At 40.1% G+C, this 27,216-nt stretch overlaps 1 protein-coding gene and 1 long non-coding RNA gene across 4 annotated transcripts; both read left to right on the top strand.

The window, feature by feature from the left end:
• Positions 1 to 1,663: 1,663 nt before the first annotated feature.
• On the top strand, positions 1,664 to 11,559 carry sp3a (sp3a transcription factor). Of its 3 annotated transcripts, none has more exons than XM_046054060.1 (7): positions 1,664 to 1,813; positions 2,220 to 2,317; positions 2,717 to 2,803; positions 4,179 to 5,430; positions 6,820 to 7,006; positions 7,116 to 7,312; positions 9,575 to 11,559. In XM_046054060.1, the coding sequence occupies exons 1-7, from the start codon at positions 1,807 to 1,809 to the stop codon at positions 9,865 to 9,867; spliced, it is 2,121 nt and encodes a 706-aa protein (XP_045910016.1). In that variant the 5' UTR covers positions 1,664 to 1,806; the 3' UTR covers positions 9,868 to 11,559. The 3 variants fall into 3 exon arrangements, with proteins under 3 accessions (XP_045910016.1, XP_045910015.1, XP_045910018.1); XM_046054059.1 differs by having other exon boundaries at positions 2,708 to 2,803; XM_046054062.1 differs by lacking the exon at positions 2,717 to 2,803.
• Positions 11,560 to 11,882: 323 nt separating this feature from the next.
• On the top strand, positions 11,883 to 26,069 carry LOC123973769. The gene is made up of 6 exons (XR_006825696.1): positions 11,883 to 11,991; positions 12,633 to 12,714; positions 12,986 to 14,330; positions 15,084 to 15,408; positions 15,539 to 15,626; positions 25,526 to 26,069. It is a non-coding gene; the product is annotated as an uncharacterized LOC123973769 (long non-coding RNA).
• The last annotated feature ends 1,147 nt before the right edge of the window (positions 26,070 to 27,216 follow it).

Below are 27,216 nucleotides of genomic sequence, written 5' to 3'. Positions count from 1 at the left end.
TTGCATTTGTGCTGCTTTTAGGATATTTGACTTTTCCCTTTAACTTGGAGGTCTTTGTAGAAATTGTTGATACGTTTCCAAGGACTCCTGAAGTAAGACAGACATAGCTGTAAGGTTTTTCTAAAGCTGTTTCCATTGGCCTGTGTTTACCTGACACTTGGATTGACAGCAGAGTGATTGGAAATATCCACCATTCACTGCCGTGAGCTCCTGAGTGCACGGAAAGTGCTTTTGTAGTCTGGCTGTAATGGGCCAAGTTTGAATTGAAGGTTGAGAGAAATAGCCTCACTGCGGTCGCGCACTGTGAGGAACTGACACACCACAAATAATACCCAGAAGTGGGGTCCTGATAGCATCACAGGCATAGAGCAGGTACAATAGCATGCAGGCTCTCATTTCAATGCACTTTCACAATGTTGTACTGTGCACAATCAGATGGAGGGGAAGAAATCCAGTCAAAAACAAACTCAGTTTGTGTCTCGACGATTGTGCCCTCAACACAAAAGACATCTTAAGACTCAATTGCTGATCACTTTCTTATTCACAAGTAACAAAGTGCCACTATTAGTTTGCAAAAACACACAAGAACGAACAGAATCCAGATCCATCACAGAGTCAGAATTTCATGTATCAGCACCATAAACAGAGCTACGCTGACTCTCTCACTTGATCTGTTATTTGGCATGACTTGAACAATCAACAATTACTACTGTTTCTTTGTCAGTGTCATTATAATCTATCTAATCTCTATCAGTTACGTTCATTCAGTCAAAGCAGGCCACTGATCATTTTTAAGGCCACAGCAATCCTCTGAGTTATATTACCTTACATACTGTAATAATTATTAAAATCAGCTCTACGCAGTGAGGTATGCAGATTTAAAATTTGGGAAAAAGAGAGCACTGGTATTTGATCCCCGAGGTTTGGTGCATTAAATCTGAAATTATTTATCTACTTGGAATTTAGACCTTTTGTGTTTTTATGTTCAGTCACAACTCCTGACGTACACATCGGCAAAAAGGAGTTATGCTAAAAACTTCGGTCTGTCATAATCATTTGGGGACAATTTGAAACTGTGCGTAACATTCTTCTGATTAATATTGTAATACTTACTTACTTAAAAATGCATTTTACAGACACATAAGTTGAAATACGTTGTGAAAATGGGGGGCATAAGGAATTGGGCTCTTCTATGAGGTTTACTGATGATGTCAGAGGTGTTGTTGACCTGTGGGACCAAGTCATTATCTGACAGCTGGCAGGACATTTAGGGGACTGCTGATTGAGACTCCTGGGCTTTAGCTAGGATGAGTTAAATGTATAAAATGAATCCCATGTACTTGACAAATAATGTGGTTGCACTTCAGTTTGTCCTATATCCACATGGCGTCTACTTACTATTTTGCACAATGTTACAGGCTAATGTATAGTTACTGGTAACAACAATGTAACTACAAGCCTCACTACCATCAACACCAATAGCATCTAAACTGAAAATGCATTAGAAACAGGAAAAGAATCCAACAAAGGATGATTGACATGCCGACGGACAAATAATAACACGGTGTGTGAAACGAATAACCAATCACCTTTATGAAAACGGCGGGATTTCCTGTATGTGACGTAAATACTCCCAGTCAACACTGGAGGCCCCACCCTTTGTGTTACCTACAGCCCGTCAATCAAAATAGAAAAAAATTCTGACAGTTATCACCCATTTCTACGCGTGTACAATCAATTTTATTTGCTGATCATGTCCGGCGACTTGTGACTATCAGGACTCTCCGTTTCACGACTAGTCACGCAATGACTGGTATGTAATATCTATCTTATTCACCCACGTTAGCTAACAAGCTACCACTGGCATCCCGAGGCTAAATTAGCTCGCTAGCAGGCTAACAGAGAAGCCTGTTGGCGATAGTGCTAATCATCGCCGGCTACGTTAGCACTGGTGGCTAACGCTGCGCTTGTTAGCTTAGCAAACTAGGTTAGCTAGTTTAAAGAGACATCTCTAGTTAGCTCTACTTAAATTAATTATCATTACATCGCTGTTTTCTTTATGGTGTTTGGTGCTGGTAGCTGTGGTTGTGACTTTATTGTTAGCTGGTCTACTGCTCTTCACCATAACGTTACAGATGTCAGTCCTCTATGTGAGTATCAGGTTTGTTTAGCTAGCGTTAGCATCGGCTGTTCCCACTCATATGCTTTTTACCACACAGCCCCAGAACAGCCGATGAAATCAGTGGATATGGCTGCCTTGGACGTGGACAGCAGTCAAAGCGACTTTCTGCAGCTGGAGGAAGGCAAGGGCAATCAGGTAAGATTTCCCTCTCGGGATTGTGACTGTCATTATACGTCGTCCCTGCGTTTCCAGCAACTGAGTGCTTCTTACTGAAGTTGGCATATTTCAAACTTTGGGGGGGGGTATTGTCCCCTGATTTGAACCTCTCAGGCAACACTTCCTCTCAGGCTGCTTACAGATCCCGCCTCCTTAGCTAGATTGAAGTGACAGACTGAAAACACAGCAAGACCTAAAAATTGCCTGGGTGTTATCCAAGGTGCTGCCTGGGGGGGTCAACATAGGACAAGAAAGTCCTTTAACCTCCAAACTTCAGATTGTGCTCTTTGGCAATGCGTTGCACTTTCTGTGTGGCCCAGACTAATGGCCACCCACTTTCTTCCTTTTAAACGCGCCTGTTGTGGGTAGGACACTCAGCCATCATCCCTCGACCTACTAGCAACTACCTGCACTAAGGTTGGGTCACCATCGTCAGAGGTGGACAGAGGTGCTGCCGCTGATGTGGTAAGTCAGCACCTCTGCTAGATCCGACACAGCTACAGCAGAAGTGAAGCCTTCAATCACATCTGAGCAAAATTGGTGGTGGGAGTGTAGCTAAGCTTGCACTTGCTTTTTTGGAATTGTAGCCACAGTATCAAAACAAGATCATTGCTTCAACTGGAGTGTTTTTACTAGCTTAACTAATGAAACAGACTCTGAATGGGCACATATGTCATGTAAAAGGTCTTTAGTAGTTAGTAGTTTAGTTGGCGAATGAAGAGGCAGCTTAACCAGGATTTTAATATCTTGTTATTCCAAGTTTTTGTGGACAAGATGGTCTTCACACCATCATTGGCATGTAATTAGTTTATTCATGTACTTTATGTATATCTACATGCAAGTATTCTGGCCAATATGTTGTAGTTGCTAAATTTGTATATTTCAGTGGTAATAAGATTTAATAATAATGATAATTGCATATAAAACAGCACATATTGTATTTCTTGTTGCTTATTTGTATTTTATTCTGGAAGAGTAAGATTGTAGTATGCGATTGGACGACATTCAGGCTAGTAGCAAACTTTTGTGTCTCAGAGAGAGTCTTAATATTTTTCTGTTTCTCCATCAAAATTAAACAAGACCAAAACACTGCTGATAATCTACCAATTTGACAAAAGATATGAAGCAAGGCGCACCACTTAAATGCTTTCACTTTAAAGCAGTTGCAAAAAATGTATTTATAGTACATTAAGACTTCATTACAGCTGTGGTACCAATGCAAAGTAAAGTGTATAAGAAGACTGCGAGGTTTCTGTCTGTCTGTGTTAGCACAGCAAAAGTTTGATACAGTTGACACAAACTCTGGTGCATTTACTAATTTGCTCAGGTTAATTTTGGCTGATAAGAATGCTGTCATTCAATATTCGGTGTTGATCAAGCACCTTCATCAAGAAAGGTAGCGCTGATCACCAGAAAAGATAAATAAAACCTTCAAGCGCAGCTAGGTATAGGTATGTAGTATCGTTGGCTATAAAATGCCCGTCATGGGTCATTGTAGCATTGATGATGCCTTAAGTGAGTTACCTGTCAGACTTTTAGTTGAGACTTCATCGTTACAACTCTTGATTTGTCGTGATTTGTAATGAATTTCAAGGTTCAAGATCCAGCTTTGTTGTCATTATACAATACAGTTGCACAATGAAATGCAGTTGTAGCCCCTTCCGTGCTACACACACCACAGATTCCAGTATTTAGTTAGAATAGAAAAAAACAATAAAATAGGCAATGAATAGAACAAATCATATAAAAGTTGCATAATAGTTGAGTAAGAGCGTTGCTTAAGATAATTCATTAACAGAATGTGCCTAATTTGTTTTATGTCAACCACTTCCTTTCTCAGACATCAGACCCATCTACGCAGCTTACTGGGACTGAGAAATGGGAGGTGTTAACCCCCACAACATCAGCAAAAGATGAATCTGGAATGATACAGATCCAAAGTCAAGGAATATTAACATCAAATGGACAGTATGTTCTTCCTCTCCAGAACTTACAGAGTCAGCCAATCTTTGTGACGTCGGGAACGGACACCTCCTCTGCCAATTCAGTGCCTAACATCCAGTACCAAGTAATTCCTCAGATTCAGACAGCAGATGGACAGCTGAGCTTCTCCACTTCCAGCGTGGATGGAGCGACTCTGACTCAGGATGCCACGGGGCAGATTCAGATCATACCTGATGGTGGCCAGAGTCTCAGTGTGACATCAGCTGCAAATATCCTTAATAACAACCAGAACCTCATGTCACAGACTGGTAATATCCAGCAGATCCAGGGGGTTTCTATTGGCAGCTCCACCTTCAACAGCCAGGGTCAGGTTGTTACTAATGTGCCTGTGAGTTTGCCTGGGAACATTACTTTTGTTCCTATAAACAGTGTGGACTTGGACTCCCTTGGCCTGTCTGGTGCTCAGACTATAGCGACAGGAGTCACTGCTGATGGCCAGCTAATTATGGCGAGTCAGCCCATGGATGGCTCAGAGAGTCTGGCGAAGACAGATAATCACCTCTCGCAGACACTACCAATCAATGACTCGCATGCAAATCCTGAGATATTTGTGCCAACGTCTTCCTCTCAGCTACACATTTCAGCAAATGAATCAGGCCTGATGACACAAGACACATCATTGTCATCAGGGGCTGCAGAGCAAGCTGACTCAAGTTCTGGTCTCCAGGAGGGCTTCATCCAACAGAATCAGGAGCAGAGCGTCCAGGTGTCCTCAGCGCAGCCCATCATCCAGCTGCAGCAGGTGCCTATTCAAACCACCAATGGCCAGGTGATCCAGTCAGTGGCGACAGGCGGGCAGAGCCTGCAAAACGTGCAGCTGATCAACCCGGGAACCTTCATCATCCAAGCCCAGACTGTCACGCCGTCGGGTCAGATACAGTGGCAGACCTTTCAGGTGCAGGGGGTGCAGAACCTGCAGAACCTCCAGCTGCCCACAACGCCACCCCAGCAGATAACCCTGGCACCAGTCCAGACCCTGTCACTGGGTTCAAGCCCAGTCAGCATCAGCACAGGGCAGATACCTAACCTGCAGACTGTGACCATCAACTCAGCGGCCCAACATGAAGGAGACACAGACAACCCTGGAGGTACGGTAGCTTGTTCTGTTATCAGAATATATGTAGCAAAAAGCAGGTTCTTAAAGACGGTGCACGTCCAAGGTAAACCCACAGGAGATTTCACTTTGTTGCCTGATGAGACCTCATCTCATGAATGTGTGTAGAGAGTGTGCTAGATTGCCATCTTTACGACTCTCCTGTTAGGTTGGTTGCACTTTTTTAGGGTGGGATTATTGTTATAGAGTAGAGGTCTGAAGTATAACTCACAACACCTGTGAGGGTGTTCTGGGCTTTAAGGGATTCAAAGTCAAAATAATGATTCTCACGTTGCTTGACTATATTACATACTGTAATAATGTACCATTGTAGTTAGTTTTTATGTTGTTGCATTTATATTTAGAAATACCACTTTGACGTCTTTCAAAAGGGTCCATGTTCAGCAAATTACTTTTAAATTGCCATTCCATACTTAACTACTGCATTTATTACACTACAGTGTTTCTATGCAGTACTACCACATACAGTTAAGGTGAATGAAAGTTTGTTTATGCTTCTCAAAGCAGACAGTCCACGGTGACATACTGTTGAGGGATGTACCTGACAATGTTGTTTTATTGTTAATTAATCAAACTTTTTTCCCCCAATCATTCAATAGGCCTTTTTTTTTACAGAAGACATTTTGACATGTGACAGTAGCAAAAACACAGGTGTAAATCATAAAATGAATGATGCTTCAGTTTCAGCTTCCTGGTATTGCCACACTGCCACGGCTTGCTGGGACACTTGACCAAAACAATCAATTGTGCCCAGCTTTACCTTCTAAGACAAGTCAAAACTTTTGCTCCAGAAAGGGTCTGTATTTTAGTCTGTAAAATTGTGACAAATGCAGATCAGCAGTTGCTTATTTTGAATGTCAAAGAGTTAAAACACAATGTTTCTGAATTAACAATTATATGAACTGGAGAAAAGCAACAAAGCCCTCATATTTTAGAAGCTGTATGCAGTCAAGGATTTGTGTGTTTTAGCTGATAATTTATCTAGACAATTGGTAGTTTTCATTTTAAACATAAATTCAGTGTCCCAGTGAAAAACAGTGTGTGTCCTTAAAGCAGCTTTGTGTTGAATTTTATAGCTATCAAAATATTGTGATGAAGTTTTTGATCAAAGGCTTTCCATCTATTTTCTGCCGTTCATGTGGGCCAAAAAGTCCACAGGGCGTTTAACCAATTATTAAAATTGTCATCATGCGTTTTCTGTCAATCAACTAATTATTTTATCACTATGGTTATCGTGTCGTTTTACTTATGACGTGTGCTGTCATGCTGTCAGACACGCAATAATAAAACACATCTCCACGTGCAAGCTTTTTGGGAGCTTTCCCAGAGCTTGTGTTGATATTAATGTACACATGAATTTCAGACATTCGGATAAAGGAAGAGCCAGACTCTGGAGACTGGCAGTTGAGCACCGACTCTACCCTGAACACAAGTGATCTGTCCCACCTTCACGTCAGGCTGGTGGATGATGAGGATCAGTTGGGCCAGGAGGGCAAGAGGCTGCGCAGAGTGGCGTGTACTTGCCCCAACTGTAAAGAGTCAGGTGGGAGGTGAGTAAACCTGACTGGTGCTTTTCTCTCTGAATCTTCATACTCTGCACAGCTCAGCTTAGAAAATAAACACGTCAGGACCCTAACAGACCGTACCTGTGGTTCTCAGAGGATCCGGCACAGGGAAGAAGAAGCAGCACATCTGCCACATTGCGGGCTGTGGGAAAGTATATGGAAAGACATCGCACCTGCGAGCACACCTGCGCTGGCATTCAGGGGAGCGACCTTTTGTTTGCAGCTGGATGTTCTGTGGAAAGAGGTTCACACGCAGCGACGAGCTGCAGAGACACAGGAGAACACACACAGGTGCCCTTTTCTTGCTCCCTTAGTGTTTGCACATCGGGAAAACATCAGTAAAATCAGTAAAATGTGTTAATTTGTGCCCTGCAAAGTGAATCATGAAAGAAAGGACAGCGTTAGTCCCCCTCTGGATTTACACGTATAATGTCAGGTTAGCATTGAAGACCGTTGTGATAAACACATCCAGATTTCACAAATGTGGTAATTTAAATTTTCCAGTTCAGGGTGGGGTTTAAACCATTCTGCAGTCTAATTTGCAGGATCTGTTAACATCAGATAATATAACAAAAACGTTGCTAGGGATGCTAGTAGAGAGCTCTAGCTTTCAAGAGTTTAGCTTGTTGGTTTTATTTTCATCCAGTGATTCTCCTTTGAATCTGAAAACTCTTGTATCAGCTCATCTAATATGTTTTTACTTCCCTGCAGTCGCCATCTGTCATCATAGTAGTAGCTTATGAGAAATCCAGTCAGCACAGCCTAATGATATACAGTATCTCGTGACATTTACTGCCAGGGTAGACCTTTGAAAGTTGTTGAATTTATAAATCCTGGCCTTATCAGTGGCTCAGAGAAGCCACTTACAGTGCGGGCTAAAGTAGTATCTCATTACGCTATCACCTTAAAGCTCAGATATTATTAGTTAGTGTTCCCAGTTAACTTTGCAAGGGGCTATTCAGTAATTTGAGGTTTGTAATTGGCGATAATTGTAATCGGTCATGTAGTATCAATTTATCATTGATTTCATTCACATTTTTTGTCAGTGACAAGCTGGCATTCAGCAGCTAATTCAACGACAGCACACAATAAAAATCAGTTTAATAAGAATTTAGACTTGTAAAAGGAAGTTGAACTTACATGCCACTTTCTTAAACTTAGCTCCTCACCAATGAAACATATATTCCAGCTATACGGCATGTTTGACCCTCTCAAAATTAGGGCTGCACGATTAATCTAAAAGCAGTCGCGATGTCGTCATGTGCGATTACATAACCGCAAAATGGATGCGATTTAATAAAACAGAAAGTGTCACACACTCTTCTCTGTGTGCGCTGCAGTTTGCTCATTATCCACGCCCACACCGGGCTCTTGCATGTTTCTCTAAAAACAGATAGGCCTACGGGCAATCAGAAAAATTATTCATAAGCAGTCTGCCAATAACTTTTAACAACCTACCGTAACCCCCCTCATTGCCCCGACACTAATAGTTCAAAACATATCCGGACTCGCCACCGGAGCACAGAGAGAAATAGCGGTGCTCCGGTGGCTTTGTGACAGAAACAGAGAGACATCGTCAGTAGCTGAAGCGGTAAGATAGAAGAAATAAGGGAGAAGATAAGGAAGGTTTGGGTTTAGCTAGCTGACCATTTTCTGTTAGCTGCATCTTGCTGCTTCAGCTGCTGACGATGTCTCTGTCACAGAGCGACCGAGGCACCAGCATTACTCTGTGCTCCGGTGCCTTTTGTTGTTCAACATGTTCAACTTTTCACAGATCCGACGTGCTTGTCAGTCACTTTTCATCAGACGACAAATCACAGCCCGGATGGAGCAGGATATTTTTAGAAAAGGGCCACAGCAAACTTTCTAATGTTATACAATATGATGATTGACAAGTTACTACGTAGAATTAATAAATTAGAGACCAATAAAATTTCCATTGCACAAGGATTAAATAAATAAAAACAACCCTACAGAAATTAAACAGCTGTAACTGGATTTAATATTCAACTAATGGTAAAATAGTATTCTATTATATGAAATTATAATGAATATAGTAATTAATATATTATTTTTATAGACTACTAACAGTATACCTTTAACTGAACATTATACTCTTTATTTAATGTTATAATATTATATGAATACACTCACACTAGTTCCTCCTCCAGGTTGTGGATAGTGTCACAATGCCAGTGTGCCAATATTTGCTGCTTCTAGTCGCTGCCTCCGTAGAGCAACACGCTCACTTCTGTTCTGTTTTACATCTGTTTTACTAGTTATTGCTATAAATATTGTTTATAGTTTATCTTGTTTAAGCTTACAAATACGCATTTGAAAATGTAAGTATTTTGTGCATTTTCCTTGATAATAAAGCAAGTGGACTTATAGTACCATTTGTTCAATTATAATTGCAATTGCAAATCGCAATATTGTCCACAATAATTGCAGTTTGACTTTTTCTCCAAATCGTGCAACCCTACTCGAAATGTATTCAGCGTCAGACTCTTTATCTTTCGAACTGTATCTTCTCTTTATCTTTCTCTCTGGCAGGAGAGAAGAAGTTTGTCTGCCCAGAATGTTCCAAGCGCTTCATGCGGAGCGACCACCTGGCGAAGCACATTAAAACTCATCAGAACAAAAAAGGCGTGAACTCTGGCAGCGCTGTGGTGGCCTCAATGGAATCCGCAGGGTCCTCAGACAGTATCATCACCACGGCAGGCGGGACCACCCTCATCCTCACCAACATCCAGCAGGGTTCCAGCGACGCCCAGGACATCCTGGCCAACGCAGAGATCCCTCTCCAGCTTGTCACCACGGTGGCGGCCAGTGAAGTCATGGAGTGATTTACACTCCACTTATATGAACTTCTGCAACCTCTCATACTGTATACTCCTACCTGCATTTTTATTCAAGTTTTGAAGAAAAACTAAAATTATAAATATATATATGTATACATATATATATATTTTAACACAGAAAAAGTCAGTCCATGTCCGTACTCAGTTTATACTGAGGAAACCAGTAGTGGAGACTAAAAGAAGATGAAGACATTGCAGTAAACACACAAGGAAATGCCTTATTTTGTACAATATTGTGTCAGTGGAAATGTAGGATGCCATTTTGGTTCGAATCTGCTTATTTTTTGTTGTTTTGTTTTTCACAAAAAATAATTGGTAAGTCGAGCAATTTTCTCCTCGCCTTTTTTTTCTTTTGATGGTATATTCTTAAAATGTCCTTGGTAAGCACGGTTTATTCCTTTTGTGCAAAGACTAAATCTCACAACAGAGATCATTTTATCTAGTTGAAGTAATGCTATTGCTTACGTCCATGCAGATTTATTCATGTCATGTTTTTTTTTTTTTATATTATACATTCTTTTTTCAGCTTTGCTCACACCTACTACATTTTGCAGGTGATAGTCAAAACAATCAAAATTTTGTATTGTTATTCCTGTTGAACATATACTGTTGATATGTTACACATTATTTGCTTATTAAATATTTTGACTGAACAGCTATTTATATTGGGCTTTACATAGAAAATCCATTTGTGATATTGAAAGTCCAGATTATTTCAAATGGCTCCATTAATATGTGATTTAAATGTGTTTTTGTAAAACCTGTTTTACTGGACTTCAAAACAAAACAAAAACATGCATTGTCACATGAAGAAAAAAAGCCATTTACTTGGAGGTAATTGCCAAATTTGACTACAAACTCAGGGTGACTTGTGACTGTGTGATATAGGTAGATTAAATCAACCCTGTAGCTTTTTGGGCCATGGTGGGGGGTTGTTGTGAAGAAATGTTATTTGATGGACCAAAAGCTGAGGTGAATTAAGCTGTCACCATGTTACCTGTGTTCATTGAATCCATGCCAGTTTTTTTCCTTTTGTTTTTTAAGTCACAACCCCTGTTCATGTTAAAGAAACAGAAGCAGAAGTCTTCACCGGTATTTTGCTCCGGTCCTATCACGCAGCTGGAAAATCAGTGTATTCCTGAAAGCGGTACCCTTTTAACAGCACTACTCTCATCATTTTCATCCTGTTGTTAATCTCTTTGTATAAAAATGTTTTGTATACAAAGAAACTGTCCTTTATATTCATTGTCAGCAAATGTACACTGTTTCTCTCTTTGATACTTTTTCTTTAAGTGTGTTGCATTGCCCTGTTCCATATTATGTTGGGTTTTTTTTTTTATTATATCTCTGAACCTCCTCCCCCAAACTGTTGAATCGTTAAATACACATTTACACTGAACAGTGAATTATGGTGGTATAGTTGGTTGATTTTTTTTGTTTGTTTGTTTGTTTGTTTTGTGACATAATGAAAATTATGTGATGTGATCATTTTTCCTAACATGGACATGTTGTCCTCTTCAGGAGACTATAATTTACCCTCTGAGTCAGATGCCATTAAACCATTCAAAGAGCATCTTTATATTATGTACTAAACACTGAAGGTTTATTCTCACTCAGAAAGTTTCTGTATAAATATGTCAATATAACATCAATATAAACTGTTCTGTTACACTTGAATTTCCTTTCATTTTTTGCTTGATTTGAATGAATCAAGGTCATACAATGTCTGCTTTCTGAGGAGCAGCTTGATATGTCATACCAAAAGGAATACCTGTGAGAAAAGTTAGTATTTTTCCATATACTCTCTTTTCAAAGACGTGTCATCCAGCCACGAGGTTCATTCTCCCCCCAGGGCGACTTATACTCCGGGTTAGTAGTCCAGTAGATGTCACTGCAGCCAAGGGAGCAGGACGAGAGGTATGTTTGACCCCTTGACCTTCCTCGTGCAGTGCTGCTAAGATTTAAGACAGAAGTCACTTAGGCCAACAGGAGGTGCAGCCCCTCAATTAACCACAAGTTAATGTCAGACAGAAATGTCAGGAACTTATTCTGCTGCTGGAGAACAAAGTACTGTCTCATGACTGAACAAACCCTACAGAGGCATGAGAGGTAACGGCATCTGGTTGTTTTGTTCATGTTTACTGAATTATTAGGAAAGCCTTTTAAATAAGTCGCTTTGGCTTGCGTTTGTCACAATCATTTACCAGAAATAGTGATCATGTCTTAATATTTTGACATATTGACCTGAAATTTCCAGCGCACAGTAGCACACACATGCAGCATCACTATCTGTACCTCTTACACTAAATGGGACATTTTACTAATTACGTACTGTTATTATATATATTTGACTCAAGACGGCGGCAGAAGGGAGTTATAATGTATTATAGACTACCTGGTTTTAGTGCCTGTGAACATAATTAAAATGGTAGTCTATGAAAAGCTTTATCTGGTAAATCAGAGTGAAAAGCACATGCTTTTTGAGCCTTTGTCAATTTGCTGAAAACGAGTCAGAAAATGTGGCCTACAACGTTAAAAAAGACTTGTCGGTGTTGTCGTTCCTTTCATTTGCATAATTTAATGAATCCAATTCATTGTAATGCAATACCAAGTGCACCAGGAATATAGAATGACAGTTTGAGTTAATGAAATGTGTTAACGGTATCATCATTTACTTGTATGTTAATTAGTCCAATTAATTTCCTCTGCTCGGTAATCTGAATATTGTAATAATCTTTGCTCCCCTGCAGGAATGAAATCTATGATACACAGACCTCTGGGACAATCTGCGTGGAGAATCGTGGTTTTTCCAGTGTGGCAGATTTGACAAACGTGAGTGCCTTGAAATACATTTCAGATCTGAGATTCAAGAATATTTCTGCAGTTCGTGGGGGGGGGGGATTTGTAGACTACTCCTGCACTTGAATATTGTTTGCCAGAAGTTGTGTGTGGTTCAGCTTTTATGATGCAAATCAACACCGCAGTTGGAAATGTATTGAGAAATGGAGGGCGATTGTCCAGTGCCATAGCTGGGATAACTTTGTCTTGCTTGACAAAGTGCCACTGCCTTGTAACAGGAAGAGGTTTCTTCTGGCCGTTGCAGATAAAAGCTGCCATCAGTGGCCGATCCTCCCCAGCAGCTCGGCAGGTTAAAAGAAGAAACAGAGATCGGGTGGCTGCTGAGCGTGACACTGTCCACACTGCCATTTCAGCTGACCACCTGGATTGGAGGCCGACTTTGTCAATAAAGTTGAGGTTAAGTAACACTCTTCTGTTAGCGGTACTTACTTGTGTTTGTCAGCATTTGCCTGTAACAAAATGAGCAGAGCTTTCAACTGTTTTCAGCCCAGTTAATGAATCAGGAGAATCTCCAGCATAAGTTATCACATTAAAAGAAACGCACACACTGATGCAGGACAAGTAAAGCTTCTTGCAGCTTTGATTTGTTGAGGCAAGCATGTCATTACTGCACACTCTTAGTTTCTCATTGTTACATGTGGAGCGAATTTTGCAAAAGACGAATGAAACACAATTGAGTCTTATTTTGGAGAGTAGATGGAAAGCTTTTTCAGTAATGCAGCTTCAGTATTGTGTTTTTGTGACAGACAGGTATAGTTTGAAGCAAGTTGTTTGTGTGTTTTCATTGTAGCAAATAGCTTTGGATCTTCTAGCTGAGTTTCAATAGCTGAGTAATTGTACACGGTGCTCAACTTCTCTTCCAATTCATGTGCAAAATGCATAAATACAATAACTATGCAGAGGCAGAAAAACACTGTAATCATGCAATAACATCTCCAACTGTATGTGTGATAGAATTCAAAATGCTATTGGGATTATAGTTCTTAACCATTGGGATGTAATGTGAACTGTTGGCAGAAATGACTTATTTCATTATACTGTCCCAAATATACACAATACTTCAGCGAGAGGGCCGCTTCTTCCCTATCCCTGCCCAATTTGAACTGTTTTCCCCAGTTGTTCGAAGGATAGGCCTGCAATTTTTTGAAGTGACTATTATTTGCCTTTCTCAAGGAATCAACAACTTGAAAGTACAGTGCAATGAATTGTTAGGCTTCGGCAGCTGCATATTTACTATTTGCAATATGTCTCTTCTATGAAACATCTCAGAGTTTAGAGCATAAAGCCTTTATTTAATTTCCTCTTGGAAGTGAACTGCAAGCCTCTTCCTAAGTGAAAAGCATTTACCATGCTGCTTAATATTTTGTTTACAGCAGGGTGCTAATGGTGTTTTTCTCTTAAACCATTAGGACATTTGAAACAACACAAAGTGTCCCGTGTTTCTGCATTCCTGACACATTCTTGCCCTTGATCAACTGCAGAAGGCAGACAATAGCGCAGATCATTTTCCCCAGGCAGGGAAACACAGCATGGATCAACTCAATAACCTGATATTCCCTCACTACTGAGTGTGGCCAATTTAGCAGAAGGTCAGCGCCTTTTTTTTTTATTCCAGAGACAATTTGGTGACCTCCCTCTGGAGCCCCAGCAGGACCAGCGGAGACAAACAGAATTGTCTAGCTAGAAAGTGCTTGTGTTGACATTGCTTTTAGGTGTGGACTTCTCAAGGTGAACAGACACCTGGTGTGGGACAAGGGGGCTATTATGCAAACCTTACATCCACAGACAGTAGTCGCACGCTTGTGAATTTATTTTTTTATGTATTTTTGGCAATTATTATACAGTGTCACAGTGGATGTTTAAATTTAAAGATGTACACTGGGTAGAAAAGTATGGTATATGTGTGGCTACAAATCATCTTCCATCATCCTTTTATAAGCAGAGGTACCATTCACAGCTTCTAATTAAACACTCTTGTTTCAGGGAAATTATGGTCTGACTATGTTCTATTTCAAGAGGGTGGAATTCTGATTTGATCAATCTTTTAGTATTTTTGTAAAATTTCTCTGTCCTGCTGTTTTGCATTTACTGTATGTAATCCAGGTCCAACTGTGAAAATTGAATAGACAACAACGAGACACCTCCATCAGATTTTCCACATTATGTTCTTCTTTGTACTCATGCACAGTATGTGTCTGTGTTTTGTGAAGAGACAATTGCATAAGATGATGTTGAGATATATGAGAAGATTAGGAGGGATAATTTTTAGCCATTCCTCACAGCAGTCGTCTAGTTTTTCCCGTTGTACGAAATAACTCTTTGTCTTTATTGTGCACCTCAAGGTCAAATGTGACAACAGCTTCAACTTCCTCAGACGTGAGTCGAGGGGGAAAAACCACAAGTGTGGGTGCTCAGTATTTTCTTTTGGTGACAAGAGCTGGCCTTCAGTGTTATTCAGCCCATTGGAAACAATTTCAGATATGAAAGGAGACGTTTTGTATCTGAAAATGTACATTAAATGGTGTCAACAACATCCCGGAGGTCAGAGTATAGTCCCCATGGAGACTGAATCTGGCTGCTGCGCTCAAAGACTCGACACCCCCCTGAGTGGCGGCTCTGTGATGGCTCTCAGTTTCTCTCGTCATGTCCCTGGCAGCTTTGACACAGGTAATATGCATGCAGGCTGACAGTGCCTGGGATGTGCGGTAGAGACAATGATGTACATATCATTTTCCTCCCTGACTGATTGAAGACTGTAATCTGTGCTGGACTTTCTCTCTGATTACACACGTCTCAGGGAGCAAAACAAGGACTCTGAGCTGCCACCGGGCACTGGACTCATCCAGGGCTTTCAGCCTTCAAGAGGACTGAAGTCCGCCTTTAAGGTGAGCTCAATTTTCGTCCCATTTACACTATTGTTACAAGTGTCGGATAGAATGCATCTGGTAGATAGTGGTCAAACAGCAGCTGTCTGAAAATGACACAGAAACAGAGATGTATCTGGCACCCAAGGTCATCCTATTTCCATCTTCTGGCACTGTCATAAATGTGTCCAGCTCCTGTAAAGGCACTCACAAAGAGTGAAACAATATCATACATTCTGCATTGACCGGCATTGTGCTCTGCGCTTACAAAATGCAAAGTGTCTCCTGCAGCTCAACAGGCCAATACTAAACCTGTCCAGCTAGTTCATGCAGACAGAATATGTTGAATAACTCTATTGTTCACTGTACAAAGAAAGTGTTCCACTGTGTTAATAATAAAGCAAACCAGTATTTCAAAGGTTTTTTATTTGCATAACATGTCATGTTTGCTAACAGCGCACTCAGATATTTAACACGCTCTTAACCTGCCTAACCTTGTGAGGTGCACTCGCAGCTTTATGTAAAACCTAAGAGATTTCTCTGTTGACAATAGGTCAATCCTTTACAGAAGTTACCTAGCACATTACAAGGATGGTCTCGGGGGAGAAGTAATGGGTTCTGGGCAATTGACCAACCTGCCATGCTTTACTGCACCTGCACTGAGTTAGAGCTGTCATCATTACCACTTCCTCTAACGTTCCCCCACAGCAACCCAGACACTCCCACTTACAGCGATATTTCACTTTGGTGGAACATTTTCACTTTTTATCATGCATCCCCTCCGTACAAGAGTGTTGAGAGTCCAGCTTTAAGATTTGAAGGAGTAAGGTAACCTCTAACAGGCCTTTGGGGTTCGCACTAAAACATAACGTTTCCAAAGTAGCTCCCAGTCACCGACTATGATTCTGACTTAAACTTTTCAGATTGAGAACCACGCTTGCCAAAAAAGACTAAATCTCGAAGATTAAAGGTTATGAAAGGTGTCTACCCACATTTTCTCTGTGTCAGAATATGAAGAATATGAGGCCAGTCATTTGAATGGCATTTATCCTCTATTTTAGTTGAGTTATTCAAAATGATTGCAGGATTGTACAGTCTGAAAATAATCATTAGGCAGTTCTGTAGGAAGGAGAAAAAAAACTGAATGGTTCATTAAAATGAATCAAAGAAAGGAACAAGCTTCTACATTAGTTAGTTAATCAAGACCTGCTGTTAGCACCTTCAAATTAATTTGTATTTTTTTCATTTTCTCCTTTTTTTCAGTACAATCCTTTAGAAATTGTTGTGTATTTGAATGAGTGCAGCTACACTACACACAGGTCAGGAATCAAGCAGTGGAGGTCACAGACATCTCACACGTACATCTTTCTGATTACAAAGCCATCTGATATCTGGTCTAATAAACGTTTTCAACAAACTTTTATGCTTTAACACAATGTTAAGACCAGTATGGATGAGGTCCATTTGCGTCACCGTGACCAAACAGTTGAAGAAACTTCTCACAATCTGCTTTACTTAAACAGTTCACATTTTGTTGACAAAGTAGTCTCACCATTTAGTAGCTGCTCCAGAGCTTTCCATCATATCACATGATTTTTATCAGCAGATGTAGTGTTGCCCAGTTGTCAGAGTCATCTTGATTAGGTTTGTTATTAGCTAATATCACAAAGTATAGAGGAAGTTGAGAGCAAATCCGTATTATGACTCTGGTAATTCTCACACATTAGAACGTTTGCCCCTTCACTCTACATGTAACAGTTAATCCAAAATAAACAAATTACATCATTGTGATAAAAACATTTAGCATTCATGCTTTCGAAATCACAAATATGAGACATTATCAAGGCCTTAGCATAGCAAGCCTGTAGCAACTTCGCTCTGACTTGCAGATGTGTTTTTTCCCCTCAGTTTTCACTTCCTCCTCCCACACATGTCTTATATCAGTATTTGCCGGATCCAAAACGACCAGCTTTGAAAATGAAGGAGAGGAACTTTACATTGTGCCAGAAAAAGGAATGGAAATTACGGGCAGTGTCAGATAATTGAGCTTGTCGTAAGAGACATGTTAATAACAGACAGAGATGCAGAAGACTTGTCACTCCGTACCCTGGGTGACAGACTCTCTCTGCTGTTGATGAGCTGTTTTAGAGGGGAAATTGTTCCACGCAAACACCATCGTTATTACAAGCTGGCAAGCTGCTCGCTTGTGTACCCAATTCTGCTTGAACTGACAGAATCCAATTGACCGGCACATATTCATGCACTTTATTTTCTTTATTCTCACCAACAATGCAGATAATTACTGCACCAAGTAAAACTGAAAATAGAATTTCACTGTGTCCCAGAAAACAATGCCAGAGCTGTCTCAGCAACATCTCTGCCAAAATGGCTGTGACTGGGAGACCTACTATAAGACAAGCAGCAATCCAATATTACTTGTCAACGTAAAACCTACTGAAACCATATTGGCATTCTCTTCCTTTATAAAGTAGAAATTAAAGTGAAATAACTTGCATTTTCATGTTGTCATTGTCCTCTCTGCAGCAAAGCAAGGCCACATGCAAACCTTTATTCAACAAAGCACTTATAGCTTCATCAGTGCAATTTCTGTTCTGCTATGGCCCAACCTTTTTTTATGGGCCTCTATCTATCCTGTCGTGGGTGAACACATCCGTTTGCTATAAATTACCTGTTTACAATCAGCATTAAAAAATTGTGATCAGTAAGTGCAGCTTTGGGTTACTTATTAGGCAATCAATGGGAAACCGATCATGTGTGCAGAATATCTTTTAACTTTTTAAAACTCCAGTAAGAATTATTTATTATGAATCGGTCACAAACTGGAACTTTTAGGTTCAGACGATGGCCGTGTTCTGTGGGTCACTTACACATGAATAATTCACTATTTTCACATGCATTCATTTCTCATGGAGGTTAATGTGAACAAATCTTATTCTCAGAGGCTTTCATCTTTAGCACTGATGAAATTCAATTGTAATATACTACTTGATGTTTTAATCCAATGTCAGAGTTGTTTGTTGTTTAATTAATTTACCGTTCATAACTGGCCTTTCCATGAAGTATTTTTCAAATGCAGTGTCTGAACTGCCAGGTCACCCCAGCGTTTATTTCTGTAAAATTCACACCTAATGGATGTTTATAGCAGTGTATGTGGTTTTGATATTACAGCTGAATAAAGAGCAGGTTTCAGAGGGCTGCAAAATGTATATGGACTACTAAATGGGCTTATTCGTCTAATGTGACCGAACACAGATTTAGTTTAATGTTAAAAGACATATTTACCCTAAATCTCATGACTGTGTTCCTATCATTAATCCCCTTTGGTGTTAATGCCATCAGCGGAGTAGCAAATGGGACGTTGACTGTGATGGTTGTGCCTTCAGAGGATAGCGCCCATGGCAGGGCAGTAAAGTGTCTCTAAGGGACCAGACCACATCTGCTGAGTTCACGTCCCTCTGCAACCTCTAACACAACTCATTAATGAGGATCTTTTACTGAAGCCATGTCGTTGTGTCATGGTTTTTTTCCCGTTTTTTTTTTACTTTAACTTTGTTGTGAGTCCCACTGTGCAGAGGCTGTGTGGCTGTCATACTAATGTATAGGGACACTCAAGTGCCGCTGTCCAACAAGTCGTCCGTTATCTGAGGGAAATGTGTCCGTCCAGAGGTGAGGGCGGCTTTGTGCTCTCAACCAGGCCACCTCTCAGCCTTTGTGCCAGTAACAAGCTCAGCTCAGGCTCCAGCGAAGCGAGAAATTGTAAACTCTCCGGAGAGGCCCAGTGGAGAGATAAGGGCTTAGTGTTTGCTGGCAATGTGCATGGGGATGAATCTGATACGGCAGAGTCCCACGCCAGAATGGGAGTGATGATACCTCCCCTTCTATGGAGAGTTATGTTTAATCCCCTTCGCCAGTGTATTCACTTGCAAATATTCCTGTCACCATTAATATGTATTAACATCCTTCACACACCGTTCAATACAGATTTATCAGACTCTATTTTTCCCCTTGTGCTCGCCATCATCTCTCTGCTTCTCTTGAACCACCGCTTTTTAAAAGGGGAACAGACCTGAATGTGCTGCTGATGTTCAAGCAGCAAACCTTTGCCTGTAGATACCACAGGTTTCAATATAGACACCACTGATGCAGCCACAGCACACAAATCAGATAAAATCCACCAAAATGTATTTGTATAATATAATTAATTTGTTAACATTTTCTAAATATTATACTTCCATATACATCAGTTGCATGAGTAGTGTGACATGGTGTTAGTATTAGCAAAAATTGAGGAAGTGTACCATGCAAATTAGAGTGTAATTAATGTGTTATTTATATTAAGTTGCATGCATAATGCTGCAAGTTCCTTAAGTCTAAAATTAGTCTATGTTCAGAACTACAAATAGACATTAAATTATCTTATATTTAAACTTAATTCCAACATAAAACATGTTTTTGTCAAAAATGTTTACTCATATTCACATTAAAATCATAGGTTTTTATAGCTTATAAAGCCCATTAACTTAATATGTACCTTTACATAGACCTTAACATACACATCTTTTATGCTTACCTGCTATGCATCTCTGTTGCTGTTTTAGATCTCTTTATTCTTACCTGTTGTTTTGTCCCTGCAGAGAAAAATGAGACAAGACATTCCTGCATGATTTGCCTGAAAAATCTATGTTGAATTTCTACCAATCACAAGGTTTTAAAAGTGTTAAATCTTACTCTCTGGTATCTCCAGCCACCTTGTTTAAGGCTTGACACACCACCTCCTGTTATCCCAGTTAATTTAGGTTCAAATGTAAAATTTGTCACTGTTGACATTTGATTATTTTTTTATTTGAATGTAATTCTGAATTACAGTACACAATATAATCTAACAAGATAAAGAATGTCGGATGGGATTTGTGTGAAATTTTGCCTGTGTTTGGTGGTCTAATCCAGACAAAGCCCTGAGAAGCTCATTACAGCCTGGTGAGGCCTTAAGCCTGTGCTGCCTGCATTAAAGCAGCCAAGAACTGTCTGTCAGCTTCCTGGCAGAGCCCAAATCAAGCTGTCAATTACTGGACGTGTTTATGGAAATTACATGTTTGTTAACATGCTGGAAAAATGTGCTCTCGGCTCAAGCAGCATGTGTTCAGAGAAACAATTTTGCTCGGAAATCACCTTTCAAATGGATGAAGGTGATCCTCATCAGATCACAGACATGAGAGGCATTTTAACTCTCCCTTTTCTGATACGTGTGAGGAAAAGCCCAGACAGAAAGAGCCACAACTAACAATCAAAGGTGGAGCCTGTGTACAATGCTACGTTGTAGTTTATTAAGTCATTTCAGTCTTTCTCAGTCTTGTCCTTTGTTCAGCCTCCTTTGTTACTCTTAAAGACGCAAAAGCACAGGTTTGGTAACTAATGCAGCAGTGAAAAGGAGAGGCTTGTTTGAGCTGGAAAAGTATCTCTTACATCCTGGGATCTAGCCATACAAAGTAAACATTATGTTGAACACATTTTATTAAATAAACAAAAGATGAATTAACCATGAGATGGAGCAAACTGCCCTGATTTCTATTTGTGAATATCAAATTATAATTTATGCTAGGCATTTCCTTGTCCATTTAATTTAGCGTATATTGACGTCTTGCAGTTTCCACCTGAAGAATGGTTCTTTTGAAGTAAAGCTTTAAAGAGATTTTGTAACAATGCTGTTTAAAATAGAAGCTACTTCTTCCATTCAGTATAATGCCTCCGATGAGATGTTTATGTCAATTTCCCCGTTGATTTCCCCTCACATAAAGGCCTTGATTTCAGCCTCCCAATAATCATGAAATTGAGCCAATCGACATGCATGTCTCAGATGTCTGTTCGAGCTCATCTTAGACAAGGTAATTTTGTCAGAGCAATTACCATTGTAATGTATTCCAAAGTCAGGCCATTTTCTGCTGCTTAGGTGAGCCGCTGACAGCATGTTTTGATTTTTAAGCAATTGTGCTTTTCACTCCGAGATCACGCCAAGGTCTGCATTTCTCCCTATGTAACAACCCGCCATGATTCCATTATTTCACATTAACATCTAATTACCTCACTCAGACCCGCAGCTATATTGAAAAGCCACTGCGAGTTCTGGGGTTTGACAAAGCTGTAAGTAAGGATGGATTGGGGGGTTGGTGTGTGTTTATGAAGAAGAAACTCTAACTGTAAGACATACCCAATTCCCAGTGGACCCGTATTACCTGTCAGGGATGATGACAATGCCCTGGAGAATGTCACTGTGCAGTGAAACTGTCATCACACAATTACTCTCACCATTACTGGCCCTACATCTCCATGTAATGGCTGTGACACACTTTACAATTCAGATTGTATTCTCAGTCATTGGCACTTAAATGCTGCACTCCGTTTTATGAAAAGATAAAGATCTGTGTAATCTGCCAGAGCTCAACCATCCCTTGAAAGCTTGTCAGGCGGCATTTTGTCGTTCACAAGAAGTTGTCATACCCTGTAGCATCTCCCTTTGTTGGGCTGGTGAAAGTGTCTTTTTGAGTGCACTATTGTGTGCTTGTTGATATGTGCTTGCCTATAGAGCCTGGCTGTGTTTTGGTCCAGTTATCTGTTAGAGTCATCACAAGAGGGACGTGCAGTGTGGTATAGTGTGTAGAGTTCAGCTGTAACTGCAGATCAGCACAGAGCACCAGAAGATCCCTTAATCATGGATCATCAAATTCAGATCCAAACTGGTGGTGCTGTGTTCAGTATGCCGTTCCCTCCTGTTTAGATTTAAACTTTCACCCTGAATACTTGCAGCTCTAAACAATAAGGCTGGAGATATTCTCTGTTTTTGTAATTGTCAACAAATCCCATCAAAAGACCAAAACCAACACTGAGTTAGTCTAAGTAGCAATTCTTTCTGACTTCTCCATACTGTCTTTGGTGGTTAATTAACCCAAACCCATTTGTTCCTACTGAAGATGTAAATATTTAAAAATGACTCACAAATATACAATAAATAAATATTTTTTTAAAAGGCTAAATAATTTCCTGAAACAGCTGGGCACTGTAGTTTTCAGCAAATCTTACCTGATCAGGTGCAAGATGTATATTTTTGGGGGGGCTATTTTCAGTTGCAGATTAATACACACGTGGTGCTCTAGTGAGTGTTTTACACCAGCTGGACAGTGTATGTAAAATCAGTATGTCACCCAGTGTAACAGCGTGGCTCACTATTTTAATATTTTTTGTTTTGTTTTAGAGGAATATGGTACGTATGTCAGAATTCACATCTTACTTTAGTATATCAGACTTTAGCTACACAAACAAATTTCTTTATTTCTTCAGTTCAAATCAGACCTATAGTGTCCCACAAAAAGACAAAAAGATTTGATAAAAGTAAAGAAAACTGCAAGTGTCATCCTATGCTCATACACTTACTCATTTATGGTACTGTACCATATTAGAATTTCAAGTACTTACAGCATGTGGGATGCATAGAAACTTGAACATATTCCACCAAATTTTTGGAAACCTGTATTTCTGATCAGATAGAGGAAGGTCACAAGAGGAGGGCCCGAGGATTTGTTGCGATGGCTTGAGCTGTCTGTGTGATTTGCTGGCTGGAAATGTCTGCTGTTCATCAGCAGTTTGACTCGGACGATGTTGCCCAGCTGATTTCTGTTTGTCATATTTAAATCCCCATACCAACAAATCAGTGAGACAGCGAGGGCTGATTCCATGATGGATCAGTAAAATAACATCAACTCCGTCAACATTCAATCATTTAACCTCCATAGAAAATACAGTCTTTTGTTGCCCCTTTTTATATAGTAGCATCAACTCATTGTTTGTTTTGTTCTTGTCATGGGATTTATAATAATAAGAAACACATAGATTATCACCAGATCTGGGAACAGTCAACTGCACCACCAACTGCAAAAAGCTGCAGCCAACTGCCAGCCTGTGTGAGATAGCAGATTGAGTTTAACAAGCCAGATGGGTTGTAATTGTCTGATCAATCCAATGTTTGTGAGCTTTTATGCCTTTTATTATGGTTTGTTTTCCTTACGTGCTATTTCCTCTGCTGATTTTCCTTCCCTTGGGGAGGTTCTGTGTCAAAAACACTTTAGCTGCCTGACCAGCGTTACTTCTCTCAGGTTGTGGAGTCATATTGTGTGCTGTCTGAGTTGGGCAGCACCTCCCATGAAAATGACTGGAGCAGCATTATCTTCCACGCCTGTCAGCCATGCCGCTTCAGTTTTACTGTTCACCTTTTCAGAGCAGTTGTCTGGCACAGCGCTGTATGATTAAGGCTGCCCTGCTTTCCTCTGTGCAGAGGTTAGTGAAGGCTTTTTTCTCCACAGTTCCAAGGAGTAAAAAATTAATTTAGACATTTGGAAATGGCATTTGCGTCTGCAAAACCATTTGAATTCTCTTAGCTTTTTACAACTTGCAGGGATCAACCTTTTGCTGTTTTCCCTCACTTTGCATTCAGATATTGCTGTGCCTGAATCATCAAACTGCTTTTCTCCTTTAACATGGATCAGATTTTAAGACATAAGACTTACAGATGTGTCTGACTTCTGAGGCAAGGTCAGACATTGTTATGTTCATGCCACATGTACCAGCAGGCACTCTTTCCAATCATAACTTAAGAGTTGGTCCCCGTGCAGACGTGAAGAGGTTAACCCTTCACTTTTGGAAGCCGCTGACTGGTTTTCTTGCCTCTCCTTTACTTTGTCACAGTAATTGAGACTCTTTCATGGCACTTCTGTTTCTTTTCCTAGATATATAATGTACTGGATATGTCCTCAACATGCTCAATCACAGGGAACTAATTTGACTGTATTGTTTGACAAGTGTTCCTTACAGCTTGGTGTGAGTGAGATGCAATCTAAGAACAATTATGCCATTTTCTGAGAACAGTATGGGGCAGGTAAGAACCATTTTAGATTTTCACAGGTTAAATGTAATGACCACTCTAAGTGTTGAAATTTAGAGTTTATGGGGATTTTTTTATATTCAGACCAGACTTTTTCTGCTCAGGGAGAGAAAATAAAGTGAAATATTGGCGTTGTAAGCATGTATACATAGATATAGTATTAATACATGCTTTGCTGATACTTGTGTGCTCACCACTTCTTGCCTTCTTCTTCAAAATCTGCAGAATCTATAAATGTCTGCCACATGAAAAGAGGGTCTAGTCATTTTTATATATGGTGGGGACTTAATTCTTATTCTGCAGCACATCAGGTACCTAATCTTAAAAAATGGTAGGTAAAAGACCCTGAAGGTGCACTGGCATTTCAGAGGTAGTGAAGTAAAAGAGCTCAAGGTTGCGAAGGACTGAAACCCATCTGAGCCACATCTTTGAAGCCCCTGTTGGACTTTTAAATTTTTATCACTCCTGATATTTGTTCTCGATGGCAAATTAACAGCCTGCCTTGTGCCATTCAGTTTCCTTTCTGAAGACAAGCCTTAAATTTTGTCTAACTGCCTGAATTTACTACTCTTCTATTTTTCACACGACAGAATCAATACCAGGACTGAAGAAGAGAGGATAAAAATTTATGGTATCTTGCAATTTAATGGTTGAAAAGATGCAATTTGAAAGATCATAAATTGTGAAGGAGCTTATGCTTCATTGCACTTGATTCAGTGCTTGCTGTTAGAACTTGATTTGCGAGTGTCTGCAAAGTGTGATTAACGAGGCGATCAATGTGCAGTGCAGCACAGTATGGCACTCCTAATGCTCTTCATTAGAATAAATAAAATAAATTGACTGCAGCTCTATGAAAACTCTGTAATGGTTAAAAATCAAAGAATGTCATCCCCCAGCCAGGATTTAGCTTCTCTCTGCCTGCATCCACCTTGATCACATTACCCTGACAGTCTTGTCTCTGAACCTGCAGGGGCCCTGAGACGAGCTTGCGGTGAGGGAAGTAAAAGGAAGCGGTGTGTCGGCGGGGACCACAGGCTATTGCTTAGTTGACTGGTAATCATAAATCGGAGGGCTTTTGTACTGAAAGTGTTGGGGGGAATGCAGTTTGTGAGGTATTAATGCATGAAATAGCATTTCAAGCTGATAAACGGTTCGCAGAATGGTCAGTCTGCGCAGATTGTTCTTCCCTCTTTCTTTTTCATGAAGGCATATTGTTTGCAATAACATTTACCAGGAGAATTTATTCCACTTCATCTCATGTTTTCCTGCCAGACAGCTTGGTATTGCTGTTGTGGAGGGAGGTGGCCTGTCATACTCAGCTGTAATATTCACTCCTCCTGCCTGTCCTCTTTGGATTATTGTCTTTTCATATTAGACTGTGTTGAATTGGCCACAATATGAGCTGTCATGCAGTCACTTAACTTGGCCCCTTCAATTGATTTCTTGCTACGTCTCCCATGTGGTTGTTAAAATCAATTAACTATAAGTAACTGGGCAACAAAACGCATTTGTAAATGAGCTGGTATTGATATTTTCATCTTTCTCCATTAAAAGAAAAGTATCGACTCAGAGGTTTATGTTATGTGTCATGTTGTCTCTTTGTCTACGCTGTTACTGGGAAAATATGAACCACGTAGCTACAGATCCATGAGTGTACAACTGATGAACATCCAGCAGCATCAGCTAAAGCAAATATCACATCCATAACATCAGCTGAAACAAAACAGAAGTTATCATTTGAGTGCATGCATAGGAAATGTATTTACCTGGTTATATATGTGGATATGAGCTGAGATTCATGTTTCAGTTTGTGGGCACTTTGGCTTGCAGCTGGTGATGAGACGTGTCTCTGTGCAGGAAGATGATAGGGTGACTGACGGAGTCCGCACGGCAACCAGCGGCCTTCCCTGCTCTTGTCTTTTCAACACCTTTGGGCAGCTACTGTAGGGTGAGTCACCTCTCCTCCCGCTGAGCCCAACCTTTATTAGCTCTCTGCCCATTAAACATGACCTGAGTGCTCATTTAGCATGGAGACATTTAATTGCGTGCTGCTGAGGCACTAGTCCTAATAGGCTAAGTGCTAAGTGCTGACTCCTACGGTGACTACATGCACTGTATATGGATGGCAAAACTTTCACACTCTCTGCTCTGATCATGCTAGATTTGTGTAAATAAATGACAGATAAAAGCATTCCTCCTTCACGATTATTTCCATTACGGAGCTGTTAAATGGTTTACAAAGATTCAGTGATATTTAACTTAAATTAAATCTTGAGTTAAAGAATCTAAAGAAGCACAGTCAAATAACAATGTGGGGAAATTATTGGAAAGATTTAGAAAGAGTCATTTCTGTCCCAGAGGGAGATTTGTTTTCATGGCCAGTTCAACATAGAAACACAACAGTATACAGATAAAGACAATACATAGCTCCCATAAATAAATAAACTTATGAAGTCACATTTATCATTTGTGAAATTCAAAACAAGCTGTCATTTGAGTAAATGTGCTGTAACTGCAAGCTGCAATCTGCAAGCTGTATTTGGAGATAACTGCCTGATAAAAAGGAAATACTCTACTGTATATTTTGGATCTGGTAAGCACAGTATGCCAACTCATCAAAATCTGTGCTTCAGTTCCTGCTGAGTGCATTGGTGTTAAGAA

The sequence above is a fragment of the Micropterus dolomieu genome, linkage group LG07, assembly GCF_021292245.1.
Source record: "Micropterus dolomieu isolate WLL.071019.BEF.003 ecotype Adirondacks linkage group LG07, ASM2129224v1, whole genome shotgun sequence".
NCBI classification, from domain to species: Eukaryota; Metazoa; Chordata; class Actinopteri; order Centrarchiformes; family Centrarchidae; genus Micropterus; species Micropterus dolomieu.
Note: the sequence above shows the minus strand (reverse complement) of the source record. Positions and strands in the feature narration are given on the sequence as shown.